At 43.7% G+C, this 20,438-nt stretch overlaps 1 protein-coding gene across 9 annotated transcripts in view; it reads left to right on the top strand.

The window, feature by feature from the left end:
* PCBP3 (poly(rC) binding protein 3) overlaps positions 1–20,077 on the top strand; it is a 66,442-nt gene extending 46,365 nt beyond the window's left edge. For 8 of the 9 annotated variants that reach the window (XM_073304784.1, XM_073304785.1, XM_073304786.1 and 5 more), the window contains 3 exons: positions 2,699–2,751; positions 16,506–16,675; positions 19,918–20,077. In XM_073304784.1, the coding sequence (XP_073160885.1) occupies positions 2,699–2,751; positions 16,506–16,675; positions 19,918–19,954 (260 nt within the window). In that variant the 3' untranslated portion in view covers positions 19,955–20,077. Of the gene's footprint in view, positions 1–741; positions 745–2,698; positions 2,752–16,505; positions 16,676–19,917 lie in introns of all 9 variants that reach the window. The other variant, XM_073304792.1, reaches the window with a different exon arrangement.
* Positions 20,078–20,438: the final 361 nt, after the last annotated feature.

A 20,438-nucleotide genomic window follows, 5' to 3' on the forward strand; every position in this document is an offset into this window, starting at 1 on the left:
TCTGCCACTCCCGTCTTGTGTCCTTAGACTATTCATTTAGGCCAAAATACTTAAACTTCGGCGCCTAAGATTACGCAACTAAGTCTATATTTAGATATTTAAATAAGTGCCCAGATTTTCAGAGGTTCTTAACAAATCCCTTGGAAATTTCTGGGACTAGTGAGAGCTCATCAGTTCTGAAAATCTGGACCCTTCGGTGTCTAACCTTGAGCAGCCAAGTTTGAAAATTGTGGCCTTACCTTTCCTTCAGTTTCTTCTTCTGGGAGATGGGTACAACACTTACCTGGCCTCCTGGGATGGTCGTGAGGCTAAATTCAGTAATGTATGGGAAGTGCTATATCTTCCAGCAAAGCAAAGCAATTTGATATAGTTATTTCCAGGAGTAGTCTCCGAAATGCCTATTTAAACTTTTTTTCAATGTGTTCATAGATTTCAGTCTTAGTGAGAAGTACTTTGTATCATGTCAACTCTGGCATGCTAAGGACAAAGGCAACACATCACATTTCTTTTAAGGATTTTTCCATATATTCACTCTTCACTGTATTATTAATGCAACATCAATCTTCCTTATGGACTTAATACTGTAAAATATGGTTGTTCTGATTTGAATTCTTAAAACACAATGATACCAACAGAAATGGAGCTCATTGGTTCCAGGGGTGCTGGAACAATTTGTACAGCGGGGGTGCTGAGAGCCATTGAACCAAACTGGAGTCAAAAATGGAAACCACTTCAAGCCAGGTGGTGCGGCAGTCCCCCCAGCCCACCCCCAGCACTCCTAGTTCCAGTATTGGTTCGTTCATTTTCTAAATGTACTCTGTTGTTATCAGCAAAATTAGTTGGGAAATCATCTTTAGCAGTACAGAAAACGTTGGCGGAACTGAAGGATAGCAAAACTAGATCATTGCTTGTATTGTTTGTATATTCCTTTTGGAGCAACTACAAAATACCACATGGCATGCAGCAGCAATTCTGGGGTAATTTCATTTCATGACTTGCATGATAGAGTTCAATAATGCCGCTGTGTTATTTCATAGAGACACTGTAAGTAACTGGCTTCATCGCTGTTAATTGGGGGAAATGATAAAACATGAGGCATTTTAGGAGCCGTGAAGGCCATCTGGCCTTAACGTACCTGCCTTTTCTTTTCTTTTTCTTTTGTTTCATTTTAATCCTACATTCTGTGTGCTTTTTCTCCATGCTCTTACTCCCCTATTTGTCCAGACACAAACCTTGGTGTCTCTTGAACTCATTTATATTCTTTGCCTCAAATTCCTTCCCTTGTCATTTATTCTATATACTGATTAAAGTTTTTGCGAGTAACTGTAAATTTATGTTGGCTACTAGACAGCTTCACTCTCCCAGTGCTGCAAATAGGGATATGAATGTCACTATTTCGGCAATGAATGAAGATCTAATAATCTTATTTAGAGAAACTACTGCTGACATATGCTTGGTCCTGTACTGAGAACAGTATGAAATGCTGATTGATTACATTTCAAGCTGCATAGATTTGTCCCCTGACACCTCCACTTTCATATTAATGGAAAGTGTTCTTTATCTCTTCAGGGAAACTGAAAGGAAATATATGTCTCTATACAAATCAATCACTAGGTACAGCATGTTTCTATCTGGTTAAACAATAATTCAGGCTCTAAAACTGGATGTCTTGATTTTCCTGTGGTGGAAGAGCAGGATGGGTATTGAATTCAGTTAGTCAGTTCCTGTTTTGTACTTTGTGTCTTTGATTCATTGCTGAGTGTAAATCTGTAGTGCCTGGACTCCCAGCGTTGCATCGCAGAACACAAACGAGTCAACGTGAAGAAGTTCCTCTCTCAGCCTGTGTTATCTGATGCATTGTGACACAGTATTCCACTTTCACTACCATTTGTAAACCACTTGTGAAGACTGCTGCCAGAGGGACATGCAGAAATATATCATCTAATGTAGCAATGCCACATGTCCTAACAAAGACCATTCTTGATCTATCTTGTACCTCCTCTCCATGACTGTTTCTTAAGCATATTTTGCTGTATCATGTGATCAGAGAGGTTTGTAGTGTGTATACTACTTACCCCTTGATGCCATCATCATGATGATACAGCATTCATCCTATAAGGCATTTACTACTTCTAATTTGTTGTGGGCCATGTGATTTCTCACTCTCCAGTGCTTACTTACAGACTTCCCCACACAAAATGCACCTCTTATTTCTCATTGGTAGACTTCAAACAATACAGGATGTTGCTTGCTTAACCTATTTCAGCTTTTCCCAGGTGGGTCTGTAATTTTGCACAATGGTTTTCAGTAATCTAGGGATTCTTTGAGTGTTAAAATAAAAGAAAGGAAGCATGGACTAGCTGGCAGTAGCAAGGAGCTCTTCCTCCTTGTTTCTTGGAAGGAAGACAAAGTGATGGAAAGGCACCTACAGTCACTGGCTTTTAGTCTGGAAGCTGTGAACCTCCTAATGAGAACCAACTGGGAGGGTTCAGGGTCCCAGAAGAACAGTGGTAACCAGTTGTAGGAGTGTTGGTAGTAATTTTGTTCCTTGTTATTATACCAGAATGTGTTGTCTGCTTACCCTCCTGGCCCTAAGGGAGTATGGAACATTTGTGATGTCTGCTATTTTGGTTAAATACCAGGCAATACACAGTGCTTTCTCTGCAAGCTATAATCATTTTCCCTTGCATATGCTCAGGTTTGGATGCCAGTCCCCCGGCCAGTACTCATGAACTCACCATTCCCAATGATGTGAGTATAGCACCTTTGAATGCTCTCTGTACCAGGATATATATGAAAGCTACAGATAAATCAGTTAAATAGCTATGTAGCAGCCAGTTCATTGAGCCCAGCCATGTTGTTTGGCAATGTTGTGTCAAAACATTTAGTATGATTGCTAGACTTAATGCACAGAATAAAACAAAGAAAGTTAAGAATGGGTCAATCTGGCTCTCCCCTTTTTTTTCTTTGCTAGTTTAAAATCTATGACTATGTCTTTTCTTTAAAGTGAATTTAATGCTCATGAAATATGTCTGGTTGACAGCTCTAGAGAATGAGGTCATCTAATATTCCATGACCGGTACAGCACGAGGAGACTCTTTTCATGGTCCCATCAATGTGCTTTAGCTATGTGGACCCCTGTGATGTAACTGCCCACTCAAACCTTGTTCTCTCTGCTGACTGCCAGTTTACTATGTTTAATTTATTGTAAATGGATCTGGAAAGGGATTAACTATAATTTAATCTTGTTGAACAGAGAAAGGGAAATCCCAATTTAGGAAAAAAAATTGGCGGTTATGCGAAGGAAGAGTCTGAGACGATCGAGGTTCCTCAGCAGGGGAAGGGAAATAGAATGTATATTTTTGTAAATATTCATGCAGATTGCCTACGGGTGCATGTGCCCATGGTTGGTCTGACAGCGTCTGAGCTGTTGAGTGTCTCTGGTGTGTTAGTATACAGTAAATGTCAAACTCACATGCTCAAATTTTCATAGAAATGAAGCATTTAAGGGCTAAACTCAGCCCCAGCTGAGGCACGGAGCTGTCCCAATGGAAAATCCAAGGATTCCAAGGGTCATTTCTCAGGTGGAGCTGCATGGGCATAGCCAGCTCTATGCTACTGGCTCCTCCCACCCGAAAAGTTGAAGAGTGTTAGGGACAGGGATGAAAGAGGCAGAGTACAGGGCACTTCACTGATCCTGGATTGCCACACTGGTTTCCCCAGGACCACTGCAGGCATCATATTTTAAAGCAGCCCTGAGGCTCCTCTACATGCCATCCAGGGGCATTTTGGTCTCCAGGCAGCCCAGGGTCAGGGAAACCGAAAATTCTCAAAACCTTCTGCACCTTGGCAAGCTTCAGCTGCACGCAGGAGGGAAGGTAGCATAGATAACCTAGCTAGTCACAGGACATTTTCCAAACCTATTCTTATTCCTCTGGTTCATAGGCGCTGACTCCCCTGTTTTCCCATGGGTGCTTGACCCCTGCACTGCTCCCGGCCCCGCCCTGACGCTATCCCTTCCATGCAGCCCTGCCCCTGCCCCGCCTCTTCCCAACCCCGCCCCTATTCCAACCCCTTCCCCAAAGTCCTCTCGTCAACTCCGCCCCCTCCCTGCCCCTATTCCAACTCCTTCCCCAATCCCTGCCCCAGCCCCGCCTCTTCCTCGCCTCCTCCCCTGAGCATGCCACGTTCCCGCTCCTCCCCCTCCCTCCCAGCATGCTGCCAAACAGCTGTTTGGCGGCAGCTGGGGGGAAGTGCTGGGAGGTATGTGGAGGAGCGGGGACATGGCGCGCTCAGGGGGAGGGGAGGAGGAGGTGCGGTGGGGGATGAGGGAAGCTTGGCTGCCATTGGGTGCAGAGCACCGACTAATTTTTCCCCATGGGTGTTCCAGCCCTGGAGCATCCACGGAGTCGGCACCTATGTTCTGGTTCATCTCTGGAAAAAGGGGCAAAGAGTGATGTGGCAAATTTTCAGATGGTACAAAATTATTCTAGATAGCGAAGTCCAAAGCAGACTGTGAAGAGTTACAAAAGGATCTGACAAAACCAGTGACTGGGCGATAAAATGGCAGATGAAATTCAATGTTGATAAATGCAAAGTCATGCACATTGGAAAACATCCCAACTCTACATATAAAATGATGGGGTCTAAATTAGCTGTTACCACTCAAGAAAGAGATCTTGGAGTCATTGTGGATAGATCTCTGAAAACATCCACTCAGTGTGCAGCGGCAGCCAAAAAAGCGAACAGAACGTTAGGTGCCATTAGGAAAGGGATGGATAAGACAGATAATATCATAATGCCACTATGAAAATCCCTGGTGCGCTCACACCTTAAATACTGCAGGCAGTTCTGGTCACCCCATCTCAAAAAGCATGCATCAGAAATGGAAAAGGTACAGAGAAGAGTAACACGATGATTGAGGGGCAGGGAACGGCTTCCCTATACGGGGAGATAAACAGTCTGAGTCTTTTTAATCTTAGAAAAGAGACAACTAAGGGGGGATATGGTCAAAGTCTACAAAATCATGAATGGTGGGGAGGAAGTGAATAGGGAAATGTTATTTATCCCTTCATATAACACATACATTAATAGGCAGAGGGATTAACACTACCATAGGGCAGTACTATTTCACACAACGCACAGTCAGCCTGTGGAACTAGTTGTCAGGGGATGCTGTGAAGGCCAAATAACTGGGTTAAAAAAAGAACTGGATAAGTTCATGGAGGATGAGTCCATTGATGGCTATTAGCCAAGATGGTCAGGGATTCAACCCCGTGCTCTGGATGTCCCTACACCTCTAACTGCCAGAAGCTGAGACTGGATGACAGGGGATGGATCACCCAATAATTTCCCTATTTTGTTCGTTCCCTCTGAAGCACCTGGCCCTGATCACTGTCGGAAGACGGGATACTGGGCTAGATGGACCTTCGGTCTGACCCAGTCTGGCTGGTCTTATGTTCTTAGGAAAATCCTCTTGGGGAAATCCCTGGTGCTTTCCTGTGCCTTGATTCCCAAGGGTTCAGGTAGTTGTCATCTCAGGATTGGAAACATGAATGCAGAGATGGTTAAAGCATTTTTGTGAAGATTGGAGCAACTATTTGCAGAAGGATCTAGTCTCTGATAAATTATAGCTCTCTGTGAAGGTGATGTACAAATGTAAGTGGGGGAATAGTCCCGCTATTGTGGGGAACTTTCCTGGCTTCTGCACTACCCCGGTGAAGTGGGCTAGTGAAAGGATCTGAGTCCTCGCTCCCACTTCCTTTACCCAGTGGCCTCCCTGCCCTTAAGGACTCCCCTTCCACTCTCCTGTCTGGCAGAGTCCTCGTAACCCCGACAAGGCTGGGCCCAGGAGTCCTGGGGAGCTCGACCCCCAACCTTGCTGTGGTCACCTAGGACAGGGGCTAGGGTGTCCTCACTCTGGCGTACTCTCTCTGCACTGAGCGCTTCCCAGACCCACTGATCATTACATACAATTTAAAGCAAATGCAAGTTATTTAATCAACAATTTTAAACAATTTTAAAAAGAGTAAGGAAAAATGGGAAAGGTGAAAGGAAACACATCACCCCGCTCTGTGGCAGGGAACATCACAAACAGTGTCCCTGGAACGTCCGGGCAGTTCACAGTCTGCTCCTTGTGAGTCCCAGGCCCCTTCTCCGGCCCTGGCCGTGCTGCGGGGATGCTGCTGGTCGGACACTCGCTCTGGTGGTGGCCACACGCTCTCAGGCTCGAAGTGGCAGGACCCTTCTTCCCAGTGTGGCCCCCGCCCTGTTGGGGTTACGATCCAAGCCTGGCCTGCAGAGCCCCTTGGCTGAGGCATCTCCCTGTGCGGGGCCCGCTGCCCAGGGTCCCCCTCGCTCTCCCCAGGTGCTCACCGCACACAGCTCCGGACTGCTCCAGCCCCAGCCCCACCACTCGGTCTCTGCACGGCTGCTGCTCTGCCCCCAGCTCCCTGGGCTGCTTCTCTGGCCCCTCTGGCTCCGGTTGCTACAGCTCTGCTCCCGGGACAGGTCTGTTCTCTCTGGCCTGTGCCTCTGGCTTTGGGGCTGCAGCTCTGCTCCCAGAACAGGGTCTGCTCTCTATGGATCTTGCCCAGCTCTGCTCCCCAGCTCAGCTTGGGCCCCTGCTTTCTCCTTAGCTCGGACCCGCTCTGTCTGACCCAGGCAAATCCAGCTCACACGGAGGAGGGGACCTCCCTGGCCTCCTGATTCCCTGGGTAGCCTGCCCGCCCTGTCATTCAGGCTGACGTGGAGCATTGGCCTCTCCCCATTGATCCTGGGGACTGTCAGTCTCAGGGTCCTGATTCCCCATCAACCCTTCCCCCTTTTTAGTACTGGGAGCTAGCAACTAAAACACCCCCACTGAATGTTAGTAAGGGGGCACCAGTCCCCTTACACAAACTACTATGTATTACTTCAATGACTTGGGACTTGCAGTCACTAGAAACTAAACTTGTTCTCACACACCTTTTGTCAAACATTGACAGCATGCTGAATATCTACAGCTGCTTTCTCATCCAGTGTGCTAGAATATCCTTTTTTCTTTACCTCTTGGTGACCAGAATAATTTTGAGCAAGAAAATAGAGAAGTCTGTTTTGAAAGCTTTCAAATCCACTAATTTATCTTCGCTTGGAGAAAAAGGGCTCACATGCCCTTCCATATCGTAAGGCAAATAGCCTAACAACTCTTTTTAGCAGAGGTAGAATAGCTTTCCTTGTATTACAGAAGAAATCAGTGCCAGAAGTCAAAGGATGAATGCCCTAGGGTTTGGAAATTCTGTTTGACTAATGATGATTTAATACATGCATTGACGCTCCTTGTCAATTGTGTTAGGCAGGGTGGAGAGAGTCGAGGGAGTGCAAGGGAGTGTAACGGAGTGAAGTATTTTCTTTGATCCTAGAAGGTTAATTTCAGAACTGCTCTGCTTATCAAAATATTATTTTAAAATCAAAACATTTTGGAATCCCCAAATCAGAAGGCTTCCATCTCAATTCGATTCTTTGCAGGCAAAAAACACAGGAACTCTTGAGTTGTGGCAGAACAGAGAGTCCAGAAGCAGTCAACAAACACTCCCCATCACCTCCTGGGTTTTTGCAAAAGCGTTTAATATACCAGACCTGAACGAAAGAAACACCATTGTCCTTGGTGCTTCCTGGTTAGCTGATAACTGTTCTAACATGAAAGCAAGCTACACTTTGCAGCCACATATACAAAAGACCTCTTTCATGCATACTTCAACTTCACTAGCCTACAAAATCAGCCCTGAAACTTGGTCTCCGAATTAGGGTTCTTTGTTCCTGTAGCACATGTAGGTGAGGTCAATCCTGAATTTCTTCTGGATATGTAGCATCAGTCAGTCGTGAGACAGAAGCTTCAAGGTTCATGACAAACATGTTGGAGGAGCAGAATACCTTTAAAATATTCCTGAGGGACACCAAAAGCATCACTTGGTCCCCAGCAGATAAATCTCTGTTTCCAGTTTGGGAAGTTTCATCGCCGATAGTTCAGAATTACCACAGGAATTGTAGTCATGCGTATGGTGAACATCTGGTGAACAAAACCATGCTTATAAAACAGATAATACAATGGCAGTCTAAGCAAACTGGGCAGTGCAAGACACAAGACCTACCTCACAGAGATGTTGTGAGGCTTGATTCATTAATAAATAACTGTTGTTAATAGTTGCATAATTCATAGATTCCAAGGCCAGAAGGGACTGTTATTATCACCTAGTCTGACCTCGTGTATAGCACAGATCAGAGACCCTCCCCAATATAATTCCTAGGACAGACCTTTGAGAAAAACAGTCAATCTTGATTTTAAAATGGTCTGTGACAGAAAATCCACCACGACCCTTAGTAAGTTGTTCCAATGGTCAAAACCCTTGCAGTCAAAAGTTTATGCTTTATTTGCAGTCTGAATTTGTCTGGCTTCAGCTTCCAGCCATTGGATCGTGTTAGACCTTTTCTCTGCTAGATTGAAGAGCCCATTACTAAATATTTTCCCCCATGTAGATACTTGTAGACTGTGATCAAGTCACCCCTTAACCTTCTCTTTGTTAAGCTAAATAGATTAAGCTCCTCGAGTTTGTCACTAAAAGGAACATTTCTTAATCATTTCATCATTCTCGCGGCTCTTCTCTGAACCCTCTCCAATTTATCATCATCCTTCTTGAATTGTGGGCACCAGAACCAGACACAGGATTCCAGCACTGTTCGCACCAGTGCCAAATACAGAGGCAAAATATCCTCTGTACTCCCACTCAAGAGTCCCCTGTTTATGCATCCCAGGATTGCATTAGTCCTTTGGGCCACAGCATCACATTAGAAGCTCATGTTCAGCTGATTATCTGCCACGACCCCCATATCCTTTTCAGAGTCTCTGCTTCCCAGGATAGTCTCCAATCCTGTAAGTCTGGCCTACATTCTTTGTTCCTAGATGTACACATTTACATTTAGCCATATTAAAACACACAGTGTTTGCTTGCGCCCAGTTTACCAAGCGATCCAGTTCACTCTGTATCAGTGACCTGTCCTCTTCATTATTTACCCCTCCCCCAGTTTTGGTGTCATCTGCAAACTTTATCAGTGGTGATTCTATGTTTTCTTCCAGTTGCTTGATAAAGAGGTTAAATAGCACAGGGCCAAAAACTGATCTCTGTGGGATCCCGCTGGAAACAGCCCTGCTCAATGACTACAGTAACCAGCTTTTAGTCCATTTAATGCATGCCATATTAATTTTATACTAATCAAAATGTCATATCATACCAAGCCAAATGCCTGACAGAAGTCAAAATGTCTCACATTAACACTATTACGTTTATCTACCAAACTTGTAATCTCATAAAAAAAGATATGAAGTTAGTCTGACAGGATCTATTTTCCATAAACCCATGTTGATTTGCATTAATTACAGTCTCCTCCTTTAATTCTTTATTAACCAAGTCCCGTATCAGCCACTCTCACAGGATTGATGTCAGGCTGACAGGCCTATCATTACCTGGATCACCCCATTCACCCTTCTTAAATATTGTCACAACATTAGCTTTCTTCCTGTCTCCTGGAACTTGCCTGGTGATCCAAGACTTATTGAAAATCAATATCAATGGTCCAGCAAGCTCCTGAGCCCACTCTTTTAAAACTCATGGGTGCAAGTTATATGAACCTGCTGATTTAAAAATGTCTAACTTTAGTAGTTCTGTTTAACATCCTCCAGGGATACTAATGGAATGGAAAGAGTGTTATTGCCACCATATAATCAGACTTTATAATCTGTTTTTTCTCCAAATAAGAAACAGATAGATTTATTGAACCTCTGCCTTATCTGCATTACTACTGACAATTCTACCATTTCCATCTGGTAATGACCAATACCATGGTTAGGGTTCTTTTTGTTTCTATTTGAAAAACTCTTTCTTATTGGCCTGAACTATGCTGGCCATAGACTTCTCCTTGTGTCCCTTCGCTTCCCTTAGGAGTTGTAGAAAATTGATAATTGCTGATTTATATTCATTACTATCAAGTTCCCCTTTCTTCTATTTGTTATATATTATTTTTTAGTTTTTGTATAGCTACCTTCACTTCCCCTCTAAACTAGGTTGTTTTTTTTAACCCAGCACAGTCTTCCTCCTCAGTTGTGGGATTGGGCCTTTTCGGGGCATTTAGTAAGATGTTATCCAGCAATGTCTGGAGATTAGCAGAATCATAGATTTTTTTTTTAAGGCCAGAGAGGACTGTCAGGATCATCTAGTCCAAGCTCCTGTGTAACACAGGCCAGAGAAAGTCACCCTGTGATTCCTTCACCAGACCCAGTAACTTGTGGTTGAGTTAGAACAGATCCTTTTAGAGAGACATCCAATCTCAATTTAAATACTTCAGATGATGGGCAATGCATAACATCCATTGGTACATTGTTCCAATGGCAATTACCCTCATCGTTGAAAGGTATTGCCTTGTCCCTAGTCTGAATTGGTCTACTTTCTGTTTCCAGCCATTGTTATGCCTTTGTCTGTTAGTAGATTAAAGAGCCCTCTGTGGTCAGATCCTTCTCCTCATGTATGTATTTAGAGACCATGATCCAAGTCATCTCTTAACCTTCTCTTGGATGAACAAAATATATTGAGCTCCTTTAGTCACTCACTATAAGGCAGCTTTGCCAGAGCTCAGATCATTCTTGTAGTTCTTTCTGAACCATTTCTAATTGGTCAACATCCTTTCTGAACTTTGGATGCCAGAACTGGACACAGTATCCAGTAATGGTCTCAACTCTGTACTGCTTGGCGATGTTCTTCCACCAGGGCCCCATGTCCTTTTCAGAGTCTTTGCATTCCAGGACATGGTGCCCCCTCCTGTTAGATGAACAATGTTGTATGAAGTGATGTTATAATTATCTCTGTGGTTGGCTCCTAGTGTTCAGAGTTAAGAAGCAGTTAGTTGGTGGAGGAGCCTCCTGTGAGATTTTAAAGAGGAATTCTAGTGGCCTAAAGTTCTGTGTGCTGCCTTCTCTAACCAGGATAACTCTGTTCACCTTCTTCACTTATCCCCACTTGATATTGCTCCGTTGGTTAATCTAGTATTATGTACTATGGGGCCACAGAAGAGGAAGGAGACATAGCATAGGTTACCAGTGAGGATTCCCTTTCCTTATCATCCTCCCTCAGCAGCCATTCTCCTCCACTTACTGAGAAGTCAGCAATACAAGGAAATCTGCACTGTCATAGAAGCAGTATTCTTACACTAAATCTAATTGCAAAGTGGAGCAAATCATTGTAAGATCTGTTAATGTGTCTTCAATGTGACAAAAGAAGAATAAACATTCAGATAAGAAACCGTCACCAGTTATACAGACTATGACAGAGGGAGCACAGATGCCATTTGAATGGCATGCAGAATTTCAAGGCAAATTTCTTGAAAGTGAACTTAAATTTGCATGCCCCAGTAGAATGTGCACACACAAATGAGACTGACATACATCGAATCAAGTAGTTAGACCACTAATTGATTTGTACACACAAGTCCTGTTGGCTTTTGCAAATACTATAATTTGCACACATAAATGACAGGGAGTCAAGGGTGAAAGTAACATAAAAAGCTTACCGGTACAGGGGCCCAGCCTCAGGTGGAAGGGGCGGGGTCTAGGGCAGAAGGGGCAGGGTTGGGGGGTCAGCCTCCCGTAGCCATGTGCTTAAGTCCTGTTGAAATCAATGAAGCTAGGTCAGTTTACACTAGCTGAGGATCTAGCCCCATATTTCTTGAGAATTGTATCGGAGAGTCTATTGGGTTGCTCAGTGTCATAGTCTGGTTCTGATCCCCATACAGTTAGAGAGAGAGGAAATTGGGGAAGGAGTAGGAGTAACAAAGGGGTAGGAGTAATTATTGAGAACTACTGAAAATGTGTCAGCTCACCTCCTGATGGGACACTTGTCCTAAGGATCCACCTGAGGAGAGGAAGGGACTCCAGTGGTAAGTGACCTATCCATTTTCTTCTAATTAGACGACTCTGCTGAGCGGTTTCAGGTTGGCTGGGTCTGGAGGGAAGCTGTGAGCGGATACAATTCAGGAGCTCCGTTCAGTTCTAACTTCAGGTCCTAACTGGAATGAGGGGGGAGAACTTTGTTCCATCATTAGTTGATCAAGACTCATTTTACCAAGCCAGTGTACACACGATTGACATCTTCAGCACGATTGTCAGTGTTGGTCCTGAAGAGGCTCAGGGGTTGAATGTGCTTTGAGCAGATACTCCTGGACTGAGAAATGATGACATTTACAACAGCAGCATACGGAGGAACGATCACTCCCCGGAGAGGCATTGTATATCTCCACCCACCCAGTAACAGGGGACTTCTCTTACCTCTGAACTTACTGGACTCTACATCTGAGGCAATTGACTCTGAATTTGACTCCAAATTTCCAACAGGAAAAAATGTGGGTGGTGTTAGTGAGAAATGTATTAGTCCCGTTCAGCTGGAAATGAGCCAGACCCTGCCCTATCGGGTGACCATGAGGGGGATATTTGCATTTTTCTTCAAATGCTGCAAATTCCAAGCTGCATGATAACACATAGAATCATAGAATCATAGAATATCAGGGTTGGAAGGGACCCCAGAAGGTCATCTAGTCCAACCCCCTGCTCAAAGCAGGACCAATTCCCAGTTAAATCATCCCAGCCAGGGCTTTGTCAAGCCTGACCTTAAAAACCTCTAAGGAAGGAGATTCTACCACCTCCCTAGGTAACGCATTCCAGTGTTTCACCACCCTCTTAGTGAAAAAGTTTTTCCTAATATCCAATCTAAACCTCCCCCACTGCAACTTGAGACCATTACTCCTCGTTCTGTCATCTGCTACCATTGAGAACAGTCTAGAGCCATCCTCTTTGGAACCCCCTTTCAGGTAGTTGAAAGCAGCTATCAAATCCCTCCTCATTCTTCTCTTCTGCAGGCTAAACAATCCCAGCTCCCTCAGCCTCTCCTTATAACTCATGTGTTCCAGTCCCCTAATCATTTTTGTTGCCCTTCGCTGGACTCTCTCCAATTTATCCACATCCTTCTTGAAGTGTGGGGCCCAAAACTGGACACAGTACTCCAGATGAGGCCTCACCAATGTCGAATAGTGTCAAATACATCACAGCTTTGTGTTCATAACTTTGTGGCTGACCTGGTAATTGCATGCAGCACTGGATTCTTTATACAGGCTCTAGTCTGCCAGAGTGGGGTTATGTTGTAAGGGAAATCCTTTCATTCTGTGGAAAGCCGTGCAACCTCTACCTCAACTGCTGATCTCCCTTCCTGCAGGCGCAGTGAACCACCTCCAGGCTAGAATTAACTTTGCTGTCAATGAATGATTCAGAGTTCAGGTGGAGCTGAGACTTGGGCTGTTTGTTAATCACAGTTAACTCACGTGATTAACTGCAAAAAATTAATCTCACCATTAAACCATAGAATACCAACTGAAATTTATTAAATATTTTTAGATTTTTTCTACATTTTCAAATTCCAACACAGAATACAAAGTGTATAGCGCTCACTGTATATTATTATTTGCACTGTAAAAATGATAAACAAAAGAAATAGCATTTTTCAATTCACCTCATACAAGTACTGTAGTGGGATCTCTTTAACATGAAAGTGCAACTTACAAATGTAGAATTGGTTTTGGTTATATAACTGCACTCAAAAATGAAACAATGTAAAACTTTAGAGCCTACAAGTCCACTCAGTCCTACTTCTTGTTCAGCCAATCGCTCAGACAAACACGGTTGGTTACATTTACAGGCGATAGTGCTGCCTGTTTCTTATTTACGTCACCTGAAAGTGAGAACAGGCATTTTCATGGCACTTTTTTAGCCAGCATTGCAAGGTATTTACGAGCCAGGTATGCTAAACATTCGTATGCCCCTTCATGCTTTGACCACCATACCAGAGGACATGCTTCCATGCTGATGATGCTCATTAAAAAAAAAAAATTCATTAATTAAATTTGTGACTAAACTCCTTGGGGGAGAATTGTATGTCTCCTGCTCTGTTTTACCTGCAGTCTGCCAGATAGTTCATGTTATAGCGGTTTGGGATGTTTGTTTCAAGAACTTTTACTGCAGATTTGACAAAACACCAGGAAGGTACCAATGTGAGATTTCTAAAAATAGCTACAGCACTCGACCCAAGGTTTAAGAATCTGAAGTGCTGTCCAAAATCTGAGAGGGACGAAGTGTGGAGCATGCTGTCAGAAGTCTGAAAAGAGCAACACTCCGATGCGGAAACTACAGATCCTGAACCACCAAAAAAGAAAATCAACCTTTCTGCTGGTGGCATCTGACTCAGATTATGAAAATGAACATGCGTCTATATGCACTGCTTTCTATCATTATCAAGCAGAACCCGTCAACAGCATGGACACATCTTCTGGAATGGTGGTTGATGCATGAATCTTTAGCACATCTGGCACGTAAATATCTTGCAACACCGGCTACAACAGTGCCATGCAAATGCTGGTTCTCACTTTCAGGTGACATTGTAAACAAGAAACGGGCAGCATTATCTTCTGCAAATTGTAATCAACCTTGTTTGTCTGAGCGATTGACTGAACAAGAAGTAGGACTGAGTGGACTTGTAGGCTCTAAAGTTTTACACTGTTTTATTTTTGAATGCAGAGGTTTTTTGTACATAATTCTACATTTCTAAGTTCAATTTTCACGATAAAGAGATTGCACTACAGTACTTGTATTAGGTGAATTGAAAAATACAATTTGTTTTCTTTTTTACAGTGCAAATATTTGGAATAAAAATAAATATAAAGTGAGCACTGTACACTTTGTATTCTGTGTTGTAATTGAAATCAATATATTTGAAAATGTAGAAAACATCCAAAAATATTTAAATAAATGGTATTCTATTATTGTTTAAAAGTGTGATTAGTCGCAATTAATTTTTTTAATCGCTTGAGAGCTCTAATGAATTTACACCCTGTCGTCCTGTGAAATCTAAGGTAGGCTATGGCAGTCACTTTACCAGGTGTGAACAATGCCTAATTAGCTCAATGATGCATTAGCTGTGAAGCCCAATGAGGCCATTAACTGTTTCTGCTAAAATGTTCAACCCTTGAAACAATGAAATTCAGGTACTGTAGGACTGTGAGCAGAGCTTAAGTAAAGGGTCACCATTTGGAGTTTCCTAATCTTGCCCTCTGTCTGTTTCTCATGTCATTCACTGTGTCTGAGGGAATGCCATTGATGAAAGGCAGAAAAACTGAATATTTAATGTGGACAGGTCACTGCAAATCTCCTTAGCATACCTCACCACCACTTCTCAGGCCCGAAGTTAGCTAGCTCCCTTTGACTGCTTCGAACACAGTGGGGAAGCTCTGGAGACAGACACACTTTCCTTACTTCCATGTACCTTAACGTAGCCACTCTGGCAGTGTTTGATTTTCTTTAAAAATACCCAGGCAACATTCAGAAATCCTCCTCTCACTTTCCTGGTTCCCAGTTTCCCCTCTCACTTTCTTTATCTATTCTTTCCTCTTACTGTTGATAAATTTATCCGTTGGGGGCCTATGCAAAGGAAGTTTGTGATCTCACTGCCATCATAAGTAGACTGGCATTCCTTCTGTAAATACCTAACCCTTGAGGGCGAGCAGACGTTATCAAGTGCATGGGAATGGAGACCTGACCGACTCTCTCAGCCCGATAGCTGACCTTTCCAGAAAAGGGCTGAGGAAATGTCTGTAATGCATCTTCTCTGGGAATAGAGAACGTTAGTCTCTAGTGCTGTCAACCTGCTACCTTCCACTAACACAAAAATAGATACCGCCACCTTCTCTCTGATGCTCACCTTTGTGAGCTCAGGCCACTTCAAACCTGGTTAGATGGAGACCTCTAGGATCTGCTTAGCAAGGGATTGATTCAATGTGGAGAGGCACACTGACCCAGGAGGGTGTCAGGGACAGAACAGACCCATTCATGCCGATTCAAAGTGTAGCTGCTGTTATTAAAAGAAAGTGAAGGAGAAGGCAGAAGCAGATGATGTCTTTGGTGATTTGGCAGAAGTTCAGTAACCCCCCATTTTAAACTCCGTAACTCTCCCACACATTAAAATCACAATGCAGATAGATAGCCTTTCACCTCTGGTACATTCCAACCAGCTGAGGACACAACTGAAAATGAGTGTGGTGACCTAGTGCTATGTCTGTATCTTAGCCCTCAGCACTAGCTGGCATAATCTCTGTACAATTAGCAGCCTCTGCTCAAGAGAACCCAAAAGACCAGGCTACTGCAGGTCAGGATGAACTTACAGTGGCAGAGCTTTGGGCAGGAAATTGCTCATATTACCTATGGCTTAAACCAGTGCTTTCAGTCTCCTGCCTTCATGAGCATTAAAGTCACTCACATCCTTTCACAGAAATGATGAGTTGTCTGACAACCCCTGTGAGCTTCACCGTGTGATCATGCTTGCATCCTGCAAGTTACTGTCTGAGGATCTGCTTTAAGAAATTCCCTCCATACTTTTTTCTAGCTAATAGGCTGCATAATCGGACGCCAAGGGACCAAAATCAATGAAATTCGACAGATGTCTGGAGCGCAGATCAAAATCGCCAATGCCACAGAAGGCTCATCGGAACGTCAAATTACCATCACAGGAACCCCAGCTAACATCAGCCTTGCCCAGTACCTCATCAACGCCAGGTGAGATGTGCTAATCAAGGCCACGTTCATCCACCACAGTCTCATGACCGCCCTGTAAAGAGAGAGGCCAACTGAATAAGTCATACAAAACTCAGACAGTAACATATACTCCAAGCATTACTTTCATGGGAGTGATTTCATTAGGTTCCAGGGCACTGCATGAAGTGAACACACCGGTGATTTTATTGGTTGTTGATGTTCAAAGTGAGTGGGAATATTATATCATCGATGTGGGCCTTTCTCCCAGGAAAGCCTTCCTAATGACAACTCAGCCATTTCCTCAGGGTTAGAAGTCAGGCCACAACTTACGTGTTGCTCGAGTTATGGGTCTGTTAACGTCTCTGTAGTTGTACCCTTGTTAGCAGGAGTTTATAATTAGGCTGTAATATTACGTTCCCTCAAAAGCAGGGTGAATTCTCAGCCGGGGTGTGGGAATTTGCTTGTTTTGGGGGAGAGGGCAAAATTTGAAAACAGTTCATTTAGCCACTTTGTCCACATGGCAAAAATATAAAGAACAGCAAATGCTGAATGTGAAGTCCCAGGTGCCTCTGTTATGTGTTTCCAAGACTCAGAAATGTCTTCCTCCTTCAAACTAATTAGACCAATAAATAACAAAATGGAACAGCCTGTTTATTTTCTTTAATAATAGCACACCTGCGATACATTTGAAACAGAAGATTTCATGAAGGTAATTAGTAGCTGAACTTATGGTGAATGTTCACCATCAACATTGGCCCAAACTGGAGTCATAACAGTGTCTGTGGTTCACTGGGGCAAGGATGCACTGAGCAAAGCCCAGTTGTGCAAACATGAAAGTGCAAGTTTGGACTACTGAGTAAAACACGCTTTTTAAGAGGGCTGTAATTGGGTGTGGTTGGCTGAGTTTATCCCAGAGTGCAAGCTGTAACTGAGTCTCGAGGAGGAAAAGGGGTGGAGGTTGGATTTAGTCAGACTTTTTGTGTCTGAGCACAAATGCACAGGTGGTGAGATGGGGAGGGAAGACCAGAGTTCAGAGGAAATGTGATAGTTTTCTATTTAGGAGCCCCTGGAACAATGCATCACATTAACATTAGAAAGAGACCAGTTGCAGAAGGGGTTCATACAGCTAGATTGACTATCAAATCTTTCCACACAGGGCAGAGTCTGTATCATGCCAGCCAATCATGAGAGGTCACTGGGATTTTAGCATTTAACCATCCCATTTATTACCTTCTGATAGTGTTTCTGCACCTGCCCCATCACGCTGTCAGGATGAAACTGCAGTAAGAATGCCCCCCGAGCAGTGCTCTTCTCCTAGTCACTTCATGACTTTGGTGCTCATTCAGGCGAGGGACTGATCACACTGGGTAGATCAAGTATCGTGCAAGCAGGGTCGGTGTGAGCTTTCTTGCCATAATGGAGGCTGTGCTAACTAACCGCAATTCTGACCTGTCCCAACCTCTGCCTTTCTGTCCTAAACGTCTTCTTCCCACTCTGATGTGCTTCAGCACCTGCATTCTGACCTGTAGCCCCTCTGTGGGTCAAGCCCTGGGTCTCCCTTGAGCAGAGACTAGCACATGGCCTAAAGTGTGAAATGTCTGTCCTTCCCTAGCTGCAAAGCCACATTTGAAAACCATGTCTGAGCTGCTGGCATAGAACTTTCTTTTACCTTTAAGTGCCTCTTTAAACAAACTCTCCTTTCTTTGCAGGTGGGGCTGTTATTAATAATAACTATTAGGCAATCTGAATTCCAGCTGTGAATAGCACAGAGGAAGAGATGGAGTTGGGATGTAGCAAATAAATCATTGTTAAATGATTAATAAATGTTAATAAATCATTTTCTCCCAACTTTTTAAAATCTATGGCAACGTGAAAAGACCAAAAGGAACTTTAATATATAAATCCCTTTGTTATGATGCAGTTAGGGTTGCTACGAACACACTACACCTGACACAAACTCACAAAAGCAAGGAAATGAAAAGTTAAGCCACCTAACAGATCTGTACTTCACAGGCCACATCCACAACCTTAATTCTGCTCCCTCCTTTTGCCCTTCTACACACACCCTTTACCAGATTATTTTCCCCCCAACACTAGTAGTTGTGGCTGGAGGTTTTTGGGGCACAGTAGTTGTTTGCATTGTGAGAGGAAGTTTGGCAAAGGGTCATGTGCAAAAGCGGGTGCTGGAAGGCGAGCATCCTGTGGGCAGAGTTAAGGTTGTGGGGTCTGTGGTGTACAAGATGTGATAGTGGCAAGGTATGCACCGTGAAGGAAGAGTAGAGGGTATGTACTGTTAGGTGACTTAACTTTTCATCTCCATGTTGTTGTGGGCTTATGTCAAGTGTGCTGTGTGGGTGGCAACCTTCACTGCTTCACCATGGAGACTGTGTGTGTTCATTTCCAAGGATTGTAATGCATCATTGGGGTGGAGGTGTAGGGGGCGCAGGCCTGGGTGACACTACAAGTGCAGCTGCTGAAGGAAGATATTTTATCTGTCAGCATCCGTGCATGCGTTCTCCTGCACTGTGGGATAAACGCTGATAATTCCAGACAGGAAGTGATTTTTGTGTGCCCAGCCAATCAATCAGGCCTGGGTGAGCTCAAGGTCCCGCCTCACAACTAATCAGGCTTGCATGTGCCCAGGCTCATGTATATCAGGCTTGTATGCACAGTGCCATTAACTCCAATTCATTATGTGAATTATGTCTAAAAATCACCCGAGGCCAACCTTGCTCTTTTTCTTTTTTTAGAATTTTTTTTTGGAAAAAACCCTCTCCCCATTGGACGAGATCTCTGGGGTCACCTTTCTACTGAGGGAGATTGACCATCTTTTTAAAGAGATGTCAGTCAACAGTAAAACCAGGGGTGCTGAGGAAAGCAGCCATCTGGAGTCCCAGTTCAGAGACTTCCCATTAAAAGTTTATGGAAAGAGACCAAAGAGGCTCCCTCGACATTTCAACGGGCATAAAACTAACCTTGTGGGAAATTTCACTGATTGGCCACCTGCTCTTAGAGACCGGCAGACATTATTCCCTCCAGTTCAGACCCATTTTAAAATGCAGTCTTGACTATGGTGTCACTTCCAGGCTGATAAATGAACACTTTAGCTGGCAGGTTGCACTGGCGGAAAGGGAAGAGTGAATAGGAGACAGCGGAAAAGAGGACTTGTGAGTATGCCACAAAATCTTCGTTTTCTTTTCTAATCCTGCTGTTTGTTTTTATCTCTTCCCTTTCCCCTTTCTCTTTACCTTTGTCTATTCTAGGCTGACGTCTGAGGTCACTGGAATGGGGGCACTCTAATTTCTACCCGTCACCCTTCATTCTGCATCACCTGACCCTCTCAAGCCAATGACACTCCACCCGGCTTGAACAATCTGTATTTTTACTCCCTTCCCTTTACCTCCATAGATACTTTTTTCTTTACTAACACACACACACACAGTTTCTTTATATAGTCCATACTGTGCTCCTGATATTGCTCCTGAACGCTTTTTTTATGGTCCCAGGCCTGTCCATGGTTTCAAAGTACAGTGTTAATTATTTTAACTACCTTTTGGGGGGTTTCCACTGGTGAGACTTCAGAAGAAGGCTTGGTCTCTGGTGTCAGCTTAGCTTAGCTATTTTAATGTTTTATTTTGACATTTTAACAGCACTTACTGTAGTGTATGATTTATGATGCCAGCTAGAGCTGTGCTTGCTTTGAAATACTCTGCTCATAATTATCCCATTGAAAGGTCCATTTTTCATTTTGCTTGTCCTGGCTCACCTTTTAAACCTGGAATCC

Source organism: Lepidochelys kempii, chromosome 11 (genome assembly GCF_965140285.1).
Source record: "Lepidochelys kempii isolate rLepKem1 chromosome 11, rLepKem1.hap1, whole genome shotgun sequence".
Taxonomy (NCBI): domain Eukaryota; kingdom Metazoa; phylum Chordata; order Testudines; family Cheloniidae; genus Lepidochelys; species Lepidochelys kempii.